The 13228-nt window shown below is 39.8% G+C and overlaps 1 protein-coding gene across 1 annotated transcript in view; it reads left to right on the forward strand.

Moving 5' to 3' along the window:
• TG (thyroglobulin) overlaps positions 1–13228 on the forward strand; it is a 160122-nt gene that overhangs the window by 67044 nt on the left and 79850 nt on the right. Inside the window, exons 36-37 of the mRNA XM_063327567.1 lie at positions 11393–11527; positions 12633–12797. Coding sequence (XP_063183637.1) covers positions 11393–11527; positions 12633–12797 — 300 coding nt within the window. The remainder of the gene's footprint in view (positions 1–11392; positions 11528–12632; positions 12798–13228) is intronic.

The following is a 13228-nucleotide window of genomic DNA, read 5'->3' on the forward strand; positions in this document are numbered from 1 at the left end:
TATAGTAGTGCAGTGGACAATGAAGAAAAGCTCTGGCAAAGGTAGCCTCCTGCAATATTTTTTGTGTGTTTATTGCGTAATAAGAGCAATTGTTTATTGCACTATTGTCCACTGTTGGGTTTCTACTGCCTTTCCTGTAGCACCTGGTGCTTGCCGGGATGGCAAGAGATGACAGATTAGACAAATCACCAGCAGTTTCTGTCAGTGACGCTGAATGCAAGGAGTGATGATGAGTTTCCAAATAGATACAAACAATTACAATAGCAAAGTTGAATTTAGCAAATCTAGTTTTTCCCAAGATGAGAAAAGGGACAATTCCTCCAGAAATTTAATGCAGGTTTATACTGCTTTATAATTGATGATACAGAAGAATGATAAACTGTACTGCCTTTAATCCTTGTTTGTGGTTTCCTGGAATATTATCTCAAAGATTATTCAGAAAAGGATCACAAAAAATGTAGTATTTGAGGTGTGTGTTGGGCCCCACTTTTGAGGAGATGCTGTAACTTGCTATGACACCATCTTTTTTTTGTATTGGGAAATAAAAATTATTTCAGTCTTGCAGTAAATTAATTCTACAGTACTCACGTGCTATTTTAGAAGTGGGTGGATCCTCTTAATAAATGAAACTTAACTGATGCCTTTTAGGGCTTTGTGTTTATTGCCCCCTAAAAATGCATGCAAATTGTCAACAGCTACAGGCTTCCCTGGTGTGTGCTTTCCATAAATACACATCATATTTGCTAAATGCTGCGTGTAACGGAAAGGAAGCAGGTTGACTAGTCATTAGATAACTCAATTTAACCCTTGGGTTAGGTTGAAATTAAGAAGTCTCATCCATCTCTGCCCTCGATTATTTGTTTGATTTCAGCAAACTTGTTAATCAGTTTGTGTCTGTCTTTTCTTAAACCATATGCAACTGGGCTTGCAGGAGATGGTTAATATTCAATATTGAGTTCAGAATTTATTACTAACTGTTTCATCATCATATCTATGACTACCAGTCGTGATCATGTTCAGACAATTTGTATTATTAGTAGAATTTGTGCTTTTATAATGTTCGTTTTAACGTACTAGAAGGAAAACACCTATCTTTATTGGTAAGCAGAAATATTTTTTGTCTGAAATGAAGGAGCTAGTGGGCTAATGTGTAGGTTGGGCAATTCAACTCCTTTGCAAAATGTTTTTCCCCATGGCGTGTAGAAAACAGCTTTACTAAAGCTTTCTTCCTCTCAATGTGAAGCTTTGTAGTAATTTTGTTATTTTACTTTTATGTTTTTCTTGGTTTCTTAAATCTAGGAAAATAGTGACCTAAGCAGCACTTAAGGAAATTAGGCCTTTCTGTCTGTCATTTGCTTTCTACTGTAAAGACTGCTCAGAACTTAGCCACAGCAAGTGAGGTACTCGTCTTACCCTTAGTAACAATCTTGATCTATTACACCCATTCCCAGGTCATCTTTCCAAATGCAGAGGTATGCCTCTGGTTTGCAAAGGTCTGCTTAACCACCCAGGTGAGCAGAGCTTCTCATAAAGAGGAAGGATTCTGGATTGGAGTGATTGTCCTGAGGACAGCAGTCAGGAGAACTCACTGAATTACAAGGAGGACAACTAGCCTGAATGACAAATTAGCACTGGTATCCGGTACTCTTTGGGTTTCTGACACCAGTGTGTGCAGCAACACATTCAAAATGCAACCGGGCACCATCTGTCCTTCTTACGTTGTGCCTCATTTTGATAGTAAAAGTACCAGCCTGGTTATTTAGGTCAGATTGCTATCTCCGTCGCGTTGTCAGAAGTTTTGGAAAATTTTCAAAAACATTGTTTCCAAACTCTTTATGATTATATGCGTTATATTAATATATGCTATATAAGATTAGTGGGTTTAGGATTAGGCATCATAGAAAAACTAGCAGTGACTGAATTTGCTACATTATGGTATTGCTTGTACATGGGGAAAATAAAGTAATACTGTGCCTCCTGTGTGGTAACCAGATGGTGAGTGTAAGAAAATGTCCCTATTTAAAGGGCACCATTGTGTGTGTATGTATGTCCCTGTGTGTGCATGTAAGCGCATATATATATATATATGTGTGTATATATACATATATAAAAAAAACGTATATGAGACTTTCCATCAAAAGATCAGAAAGGTACTTAAATTTGAATACTTTACCAGAAGGCTCTGTGAAATAGTGAAGTTAGTGTTATGTCCCATCTAGAGTCTGAGTTTACTGAAGCACAATTAAGGCCTATATTTTAATAGACAGTTAATGTATTTGACTGCCTCATTTTCTAGTAATCTAATTTTAAATGCTGAGGATTGAGCGCCCAGCACTTCGTTTCCGCCCATTTGCAGTCAGGGTGCTGACTCCATTCCAAGTCTTTGTTTCCAGCCCTGACACATTGTGAAGAAACCCAGATTAGCACACTTATTTTCAGTCGTGTGGCAAGTAGACGCTTTGCTTGTTTTACTCATTGTTCTTCTTGATAAAGAGGGTAGAGGCAGGTAGAACCAAAGAACAATAGAAAAAGTCTCAAAAAGAAGGGTTTCTACAAGTACGTGGGCAGCAAAAGGAAGGGCAGAGAAAATGTTGGTCTGCTGGTGAATGGGGCAGGAGACCTCATGGCAAAGGATATGGAAAAGGCCAAGGTACTTCCTTCACCTTGGTCTTTACTGGTAAATCCAGCCTTCAGGCCCTTGAGACCAGGGGGGAAGACTGCAGCAAGGAAGACTTTTATGCTCAATGGAGGACGATCAGGTTAGGGAGTAAGCTGGACATACAAATCCATGGACCCTGAGCGGACGCACCCATGAGTGCAGAGGGAGCTGGCTGATGTCATTCTGAGGCCACTCTCAATTACCTTTGAAAGGCCCTGGTAACGTGGGAGGTTCCTGAGGCTGTGAGGAAAGCAAATGTCACCTCTGTCGTCAAGAAGGGCAAGAAGGATCCGGGGAACTATGTGCTGGTCAGCTTCACCTTGGTCCCTGGGAAGGTAATAGAGAAACTGATCCTGGAAATCATTTCCAGACACATTAAGAACAAGAAGGTGATTTGGAGTAGTCGGCATGGATTTATGAAGGAGAAAATCATGCCTGACCAACCAGATAGTCTTCTACAGGTGACTGTATAAGTGGATGAGGGGAGAACAGTGGATGTTGTGTATCTTGACTTCAGAAAGGCTGTCCATGCTGTCTCACATTACATCCTCACAGAAACTGATGAAGTAAATCAGCAAAACTAATCTAGATAAATCAGCAGTTATGTGGGCTGAACTGCTGGGTACAGAGCTGTGATCAATGGCACAAAGTCCAGCTGGAGGGCAGTCATTGATGTACCCTCAGAGTTGATACTGGGGCTAATAGTGTTTAACGTCTTGAATAATGACCTGGAGGATGGGACAGAGTCTACTTGTGGTGAATTTGCAGACGATAAATGGTTGGGAGAGTGATTCATAGACTAGGTGGTGTGCTGCCAGTCAGAGGGACCTCAACAGGCTAGAGAGATGGACAGACTTGCATCTTTGCTCAAGCAGTTTTCCATCAAGCTATCTTTTAGCTCTGTCTAAAAGCTGGCTAGGACCTTCATCTAGCAATTGTACAGAGAAGCTGTTTTAACATTTAGCCTTCTGAGAAAATAGGTCTTCTCTTTCATGTTCACACATGCTTCAGCTTTTCTAGCTCAAATTATTAGGAATATTGGCTAATTTGCTGGTTTTCCTTAGATTATTGGGAGAGCAAGCTGAGGTAACTTCTTACATTAGCTGGCTTATGTAGTTGTAAGAAGGTGCATTTTAAGGAATCCTGGCCATCCTGCAGGATGCCAGCTTGTTCCCTACTAACTTCTCCATCTCTACCCGTAAGGAAGGATGTCACTTTAGATTTGAGCACCTCTGATGAGCCAGTTGAATCATTCTGCCCTGGAGATGTTGAAGTGCCGTTCTTTAATTAAAACAAACAAACAAAACAAACCAACCAACCAAACAAACAAAAAAGAAAAAAAAACAAAACAAAACAAAACTAAAAAACCCCCAGTCAAACCTGTCAAGATTCTCCATTTTGTCCCAGAATAAGCTGGAAAACACTTTTTAAAAGAAAATTTTATGGCCCCCAAATCATTTTGTTCATCTGTTTGTTCTACAATGAAGGCAGCTCTCGCAGAGCTAGATTGTCTTTCTTTAGACTGTCACCAGATCTTAATTTGTCTCACTTTCTATCTTATTTTAAGGCAGAATGTCCTTTTTGTTTTTTTTTTTTGAAGATGTTCATGAGCAGTAATCTTCATAAAACCTCCAGACCTCTGAATCTGCAATGGCAGAAATTGTTTTCAATAGTGGTTTCTTCTCATGCCCTGTCATAGATCAGCCTGCAGCCACCAGGGGTGTGCAAAAAAATCCCTTCCCCATGTGAGGCTAACCTCAGGAGAGACACAGCAAGAGGGAAGGGTTAGGGTTTTTCCTGTTCTTTGCCTTCTACCAGATTATTCATCCAGCAGCCCATTGTAGCCCTGTGATTCCTCTCGAGAGCCTGAGGCTCCTGTGGAGTTCCCCGGGTTATTCTCCCTACAAGCAGCACTGCTAGGCATTTCTAACACTCATTAGGTGCCCCGTTAACCTGCAAAAAATGGAAATTAAGTGCTCTGTGATGCCTGTAGGTCACTGCTCTCCGGCAGGAGGGAGGTGAGCTGCACACTTTTACCTGAATTCTTGTTGCTTTGGTGTTTGTTCAACCTCTTTTGACTATTTGTATTCTTTTGGACACAAGGCTAAACTCTCCAAGTCATCTTCATCACTAGTCTGTAGTGCGTTTAACTGAATGTGTGGTTTTTGTCTTTAAGTAAATTAATACTTTCATTTGTCTTCTGTACATCTATCTCATGGAGCAGAGAACGCTCCTGCTGCTCTGTTGTGATTTTCATGTAGTTTCTGTTATCTGAGAAATAATGCTTGAAAAATAGATAGGCTGAACAGACTGGGAAAGTCCGACTTGTTACGTTTGGAGCATTTTTTCCCCTGAAGAAGTTCATGTGCTGTGATGACACTGGGTATGCAACCATCTGTGGCTAGTTTCAGGTATGATCTGTGACCTTTCGTGATGGGAGGACAACTGTTATTTTAAGACTGCCTGTGCAGAAAATGCTAATATGTCATGCTACAGTCTTGGTTTACTTAGGCTAGAATTTAAATAACAACTCTGTTGAGTTGTGTGAATATGGAGGAATGTAAAAGAGAAAACAGTCAGGTCTCATAATTAGGTTTGAGATGGAACTTTCTGCAGCCTGCAGTAAGATATGGGAAGATAAGGAAAGGTTTTTATGAGAAATTATGTATCGGTATTTTACGGCTGCATAATGCTGTTATTCAAATGATTTATGCACAGGAGTTTGAGCTGTGGACATTTTTATGTCTTTATAATTAAGACTGAAAGAAGCAAAACAACCTATGAAACATGTTACCTGGCTTTTTAGAAGCAATACTTGTGTTGAAAGCAAACCGGTGAGCCAGCAAATATTCTGTGTGTGGGAACGTGGAAGGAGTGACACTGATGTATAACTTCTACCTTTATACTTTGTTATGAGATTTATGAGTTGTATACTTTAATTATCCAAACTTTAATGAGCATTTGTGTCTTCAGGTTCCTCAGTCTTAAATAGGATACAGCTATCTATCTTAGATTTGGCAACTGCTAAAAGACAATGGCCCTTAAATGGTGATCTCTGCATGGGACTGCAGATCGTATACAGATCATATGGGCTCCATTCAAATCAAATAATTCATTGAGAAAACATGGAGTCATATGGATGTAATGATGTTAGGCCCATCCTATTTCTGCCTCCTGTGATCCCCTCGTGATTTATAGTCGTTCCCTCAATGCAGGACTGAGCAGCGGCTATGGGATTTTCCGACGTGGGAATAAATTTCCCATTGGGCTATCACAGCACATAGGGTATTTCCATTCTCAACAGAGAGTACATGTGCTGATGTAGCTGACTTTGGTGGTTAATAGCATCTTTTGTCTTCCTGTTTTCCCACAATGCTGAGGATATGTCAGAGAGATCTTTGGTGTGAAACAAAGACAGCTTTTCTTTATCCATCCTCGGGAACTGATTTACCATTCCCCCGTACAGCATATTGGACCTCTGGTGTAGAGTTACTCTATCTTTGGTCTTAAGTTCGATTTATATTCTGTTTGTAAACATGAGGATTTTAGCCTTTTGAAAACAGCTTATTTTAAACCTGGATAAATATCTGGTACATTTTTAGTATCTTATTACTATATCATTTACTATAATTGGCACTACTGAAGGAGGCAGAAAGCTTGCATTTAACATGAGCATAGCAAGATTGCTCACTGCTAAAGGCTATAAATACCACTTTTGTTAGGTTGGGACATATTTGTCTGAGGTGTGATTATAGTTATTGTGCATCAGTTTTAAGAAAATGACTTGTTTTGAATTATTCAAATCTCAGCGGATGGACAAAAATGAGAAGCAACTATATTTTAGAAAGAGCATATTTTCTTCAGGTCCACTCTGAGTTGATGATTTGCTGGTTTTTGGAGATTGTTGGTAGATAGATAGGCTGTTGGTATACAGACAGGTTAGCAGTCTTCATTGGAAATATCTCTGAATGCTAGGAATATAAAGCACTGAGTTTAGTCTGTCAGCATATGTTTGGCTTGAGCCAAGGCTTTTAAATATGGCTCACAAATCTTAGAATTAAGGTCAGAATTTGTCTTTCAAACATAAATTAGCCATACTGAACCCAGAGATCTGAGTTATGTACCTCCTTAACCTCATGTTAACCTCATGTGAAAACTTCACGAGTTTTCTTCTAAATTTAGCTTGTTATTTTATTACACTTCTGCATCTCTGTTTCCTTACCTCAAATGTCAAATTTTCCTGCAAATTCAGAACTGGCCCCTCTTTGCTTCCACTGAAGTCAGTGATGAAACTTTTGTTGACTTATGAAAAGGATTTTATAATGTCATTGCCTGTGAAAGTGGGAGGCAGAACTCTGTGCCCCCAGGAAACCTATTCCAGTCTTGTGATCCCGTGACTTGAGTGGGAACTGAGTAAGGCCAGTGTGAGTCCTTTTGCAAATCCAGCCTTAAACCTTGCCTACCCAAACAAGAACATCTGGAAGAGCGAGGCTCTCTGTATGGGACATCTATAATTTTGCAATAAAAGTTACAGGGCTGGCTGGATTCAGAGTGCTGTAATTATCCAATCAAAGCATTTGCCAAAATGTGGTTTGGAAGGTCTGAGCTTAACCTATATATAAACCAGAAATGTCTTCCAGCCCATCAGGTGCACTATGCATTTTCAGTGAAGCGGTGCCAGGTTGTAGCTCTGTGCCTTGTAAGAGCAGTTTCTAGAGGAGGGAAGTTGAGATCAGCCATGGAAAGTCCTGTTTGGCCCACGTAATGCAGTGGTTGTGCGTGGCTGTGGGCATTGGTGGGTCAGCTGCGAGGAGAAGGGAAGAAGGAAACAACTAATAGCCAAAATATCACTTGCAACTGACTGCTGGCTGGCAATGTCCACGGTGGTGCCATCCATAGACAGCGCTTGGTTAAAGGGCTTTGCTCTGTCATTAAAATGAGCATTAGTGTTTCTGTATTTATCTGCATCTGGGGTCAGCTAGGCAGAACATTGGAAAGGGAAAACATTGGAAGTCTCAGTATCTAAATATGATTTGAGATTATGAACATTTCATCTAGGTCTGAGAATGGACCCCCTCCCAACGCAAACCAACACAAAAAACAACCCCATGGGGGTAGTGGGAGGTTGCAAGGGTCACTTCTGTGAGATTTGGGGCAAAGAATAATCAAAATAAAATGTGTTTCAGGTGTGAATATATGATCCGTGGATGTTTGCATCATGAGTGGTCACTCTTCTGTGCTTAGCATGGGCTGCAAAGGGCCCAATGTGTCTTATGCATATTGAAAATCAATGTTATTAACTTGACTCTATCCCATGTAAAAGGATAAAATAAAAATCTTTTATTATAGAGGTAGGAAGTGCAGCGTGTGATCAAATGTGGAACACACTACATGTATCTAATAATGACAGTGTGCACTCACAAGCTTGATTTGAGCACCTTCAAAATATTTTAATAAAAATAAGATAGTAAACCTCAGGGAAATAGATACAGGAGGCCAAATTCAAGTGTCAGAGGTGTAAATAAAAGGATTTTTATTTTTTTTGCTTTTGTGGAATTGTTTTTAATTTTTTTCCTGACAGAGTACCGTTTAGCTTAGCAAGAATGCTTCTGAATGTTTGACCTGTGGGCAATGGAGGCGTATGAGTATTATGAGACTTGCCTAAGGTCACTCAGTGGGTTGGGGAAGCGATGGGAATAAAGTCAATATGGTGAATTATCTTCCAAAACCACTGACGCACCCAGACTTGTTGACTTACAATGGAATCCAAACAAGGCTCTTTTTTGGAAGAACCACAGCTAGTAATTTGAAGCTTTGTGTCTGAACCTAAGGAGATTACTTGTTCCAGCAGTAGGGCCTCAGTTACGAGTACTGTACACAGTGCAAGATGGCAACATTGCTCTTATGTAGAAACAGATTGATTAAAAAAAAATCTTTTCTTGTTCATGTTTTCAGAAAAAAAAAATTAAGAAATATTTGAAAACAAAACCCAACAAGATATAATCTGTAAAAATAAGACCTGGGTGATCCAGTTGGTGCACATAATAATCTCTGGGGAGGTTGTAATCGTTAATTCCCCATCACTTATGGAGTTAATTTCTGGTTTTAGGTATCTTTCTAAATAAATGCCACAAACTGTCACCCTAGAGGTAGAGTTTGAAATTTTCTAATATGGGTCATGCAGCTGGTCATATTAGATGGCTTTAAAAATAGAGAAATCATTGACAGTATGAAATATAGTAATTTCCACATGACTAAAAATCACTGCGGTATTCTAAAACAATTGAATAGTTAGTGCCTGAGGGGAAGAAAAAAATTAAGTGCAGTAGGTCTGTTGCAGTGATTGCAGGGTCATTGCTCCCTTAATATTCAGATTCCCTTTGAATATAGCGCTGATGATGACTTTGCTACTCTGCAATGTCAAGTATGTGCTCTTTAACATATGACAGTGCAATACCAAATTAACCTTCATTTCTACTTAGCTGGAGACTTCAGCCTCTGTCTCTTGGAAAAATTGCTCTCAAACATAATAAGAGTAGAATGAGTTTGAAGTGGTTGAAAAGCACCCATGGGACTCAGTGCTGTTTTCTTACCTAGTTCACACCTGGGCTGTTTGGGAAGGTATATGGAGTACAGTAGGTCAGTTCATCATCCCTTAATCCATTAGACATTTTCTTCAGCAAGGGTGAGAGCAAAGGACCCAGTGCTAAGGTAACAGCCTTGGCAAGAGAGGTAGCATACAGTTATTTTTTAGCTTGTCCTCTGGGAGATAACCCATACTTGAGGCTTACACTTCCTTGGGAAGGTGTTGCCTTGCAAAAGCAAAGACTTTTATTATGGATGTAGAGCCCTGGGTCGTGGCAGTTGCCCTGTGTTGTCATGAATTATTTGGAATAAAATAATTTTGAAATCTAATTTAGTCATCACTATTTCCTGCCTATTTGCTCAAGGTATGATGCAACCAGGCTAGTGTGTGGTCTGTTTTGGGTCTTGGGTTCTCATCAACTGGACAATATGTCAACACCAGGATTTCCAAGTTGCAAGGAGGGCATGCTGCACCCCTGATTATATGAGCCCCAGACCTCAGCTTCACATTTAATGTTGGGTGGTATGGTCACAGCTGTCTTTCTGTGAGGAGGGGAAGGAAGGAAACTTTGCCTATGTCTGCAAGTCACCAATTTCTCAGAAGACTAGAAGAAGTCTTCAATGAAATGAACGGTCACAAATTTTGTATCATCTGTGTGGTAAACGAACTCAAGCGACAGGGCAAGATCTGCTCACCAGGAATAGCAAGGCAAGAGCTGACTCAGCTCTGTCCTCTCCTTACAATTACATGGAAAGGGTAATGCCAACCTCCTGTTTAGGACTCAGTGGCCACATCAGGGCCCTTTTGCCTTTAAAACATATTGAACTGTTGAAAGGAACTAAAATAATTAAAGGCCCATTCTTTCCCAAGCTTTCTTTTTTGACTTCTGTGTGCAGAATTGAGAGCCTGCAGGATATTTTTATCTGGTTTTGTATGAGAGAAGAATGTTTGTGGCATTTTTTTAAATCTACTGTGAGACAGAAGAATAATTTTGGATGAATACTAGAGTCAGTATGTATGTGTATACATATGCTCACACATGCTTATGCTTGTGTACATGAAAATATGTGAAGATACATGTTTGTATATATGTTTATATGCATATTTGTGTATATGTGTATATATACATATTAAATAGAATTAAATGTTAATTATATAGGAGTTACATGACATTAGAACTTCATAGAATTTAATGGAATTCTGTCTAGGAAATCAAATTAAAACGATCAAAATAATTCTTGTGACCTTAAAAAAAAAAAAGTCTGAAAATCCTTGAAAATTGCATGTGCTGCTGTGGGAGTTCAGTCGATTGCTTAGAAGGGAAGTAAAGACAAAATATAACACTTGTGAAAACCATTGTCTCATTTGCACTTAGTCTGTAAGGTCGGGACTTGCGTTGTATGTAGATGTATGCAGGCAACATAAACATCTCCATTTCAACTATTCACAAGAGGTTCCCTAAACAGACAACATGGACCTCTGGCTCATGTAACCTGTGGATTCCTGGCGGTAACTCGTCCCATGCTAAAGCAGACATCTAAAGCAGGGTGGAGATATCGTATAGTAAAACGGTTTGTTCCTCCTGATAGTGCAAGGAGTCTAGTGTAATTGACTCAGAAGTAGATATCTACCTTGCAGGTGACTGAGGTGAAGCTTACCTTAGGAAACCAGCTCCTGTTTTAAATAGAGATGTGGATGTCTGCTGGAGGTTCTGGGAGTGCTTGGTCACGTGCAGGATCCCCACTTGCTTTCCAAGGTGTCAGTGGCTGTACCTGTGCAGGAACTTGTGCACAAGCATTATGACCTAAGTCCTTTAACGTAATTAGGTCTGTTCAGAAATCTTTTACTTAAATCAGTTGGATTTACATGGAAACCTGGATGGAGCTGCTCCTGATCTACGTCTTTATTAACTGAATACCTTTGTAAATTTAATTTTAAATAACCTCTGAAGAAGAGACTGGACCCTCTAGTCAGTCAGAAACATTTGAATATTTTATTTCATTTGTTCCCTGTTGATGCAAAGGATTTTTCCCAGTGGAAATCTTTCACTGGGGAACTCCCCAGTGTTTTTGCCTCTATATTATTTTCCTCTGAATTTTTTACTGATTTATCTAGTTATATTATTTTTTATATGGTTCATTTTACAGAGTATTCGGATATATGGCAACCCTTAAATATGTCCTTTGTTCTCATGGATTCATCCATCTCAAACTTTGAAGTTGTGCAAGTCAGTAGAGATATATCCAATGACTTTTCCACTGCCAGAGACTTTTGTCTGTCCGGTAAGAAATAGTTATTCACAACTTTACAGAAAATATTGGCTCATGAGACTGAAACACCAAGAACAGCTTCTCTCCCTCCCCACACACTTTCTTACATAGATACATTGATTTAACTTATTTTTAAAGACTACCCTAGCGTCCGTGATTTTGAGAGAAGGGAAATAATTTATCTAATGAGAGATACAATGGAAATAAAGTGTCATACAGTGGTTGGGTAATTTTGACATCTCTCGAGCACAGAGACCTCTTGCTTCTTCAGGCATTGTACAACTTGCAGAATATTGTAGCAAATAATTAAAGGATAATTTCATTATTTTCTAAAGAACAGTTAAGGGAGGCTCATCAAGTAAGACTGATGGTAGACCTACCTACCATTATCTAAAATAACCTGTAGCTGTAGTGCGCGAAGGCAGGTTAACTGAGAGCTGGGATGAAGCAGGGTTGGGCTGTAGTAACAACAAAGGGTACTGCTTTAATCAGGAGCCTGACTAGACAGCAAAGAATCCTTTAACTTCACATGATGGGCAAATCCTGAAATGCCACAGAGAGGTAGAAATAAGGAAAAGGGAAGTTATTGCTCCCACCTGCTGCAGAACATGGCCCTTGGAATGGTCCCATTTTCTGCAGTAGATGGCCCTCGCCTTACGAAGGTGAGCAGTGTAATTTTTTCCCCTTTCCTTTTCCCACAACTGTTTGAAGGAGCTTTTCTAAAGGAAAGGTGTTTGAGTACAAACTGACAAGTGAGAAGATGGCTTTTCTTATTCTGAAAGCTTCCCCTAGGGGCTCCCTGGGGACTGTTTGAATTCAGCTGAGGTCCTCAATACTTTATTAGAAGATGCTTTTCTTCTCCTAAGAGCTGTGATACCAGTTCTCTTGCTATATTACTCCGTTTTAAAGCCAATATAACCTTCTGTCCTTTGGCTATTTTGAAGAATGTTCTTGGGACCTGGGGACATTTATGTTCCCTTATTCTGCCTTAGAGCAGCATCCTTGTTGCTTGACCTGTTGTAAAACCTTTCTTTTAAACATCTTCTAAAAATGTCATACAAACTACTTTGAGCATACATTTTTTACCTGCTCTTTTTCTTCACGTTTCACTTTACAGCTTGTTCAAAGAACCAGTCGTGTACAGTGGTTACACTGGAAATCCAGCCTTCAGCGATAAGATGCCTTTTCTACCCTGATACACAGATATGCAAACATGGCCTGCAAGGGCACAGCTGCTGGGTTTTACTCAAAGAGCCAGCTACATATATCTACAGGAGACAAGGTAAGAGCGGGTGAAGGCCGTGGAGGAAGGAACTCAACTGTGGTGGCCTGCGCACAATTCTCGTGAATGGTTGTGAGGAAATCCTCAGCAGACATAAAGCAGTCTGGATGTTTCCTAGCCAATTGTCCATTGCCGTTTCAGGGGAGTTACAGACGGGTGGGATGGGAAAATATCCCCATTTATTTTTCATTAAAATGCACGAAATCATAGTGTTATCATCTGCTATTGAAGCACCTATAATAAAGGAAGTTTAAATAAAGGAGGTCTGTAAAAGAGGTTTTAGAAAGTGCAGAACATTAAAAACAAACCAAAAAAACAGCAAGAAAAGTCCAGGTCCTCCCTCTTCATCTGCAGTAGATGAAGTGTCAGGGAAGAGGGGGAAGCCTGAAAATCTCTCTCCCTTTTTGTAGACATGTTCAGATTTATATTCT

The sequence above is a fragment of the Chroicocephalus ridibundus genome, chromosome 2, assembly GCF_963924245.1.
Source record: "Chroicocephalus ridibundus chromosome 2, bChrRid1.1, whole genome shotgun sequence".
Classification (NCBI taxonomy): Eukaryota; Metazoa; Chordata; class Aves; order Charadriiformes; family Laridae; genus Chroicocephalus; species Chroicocephalus ridibundus.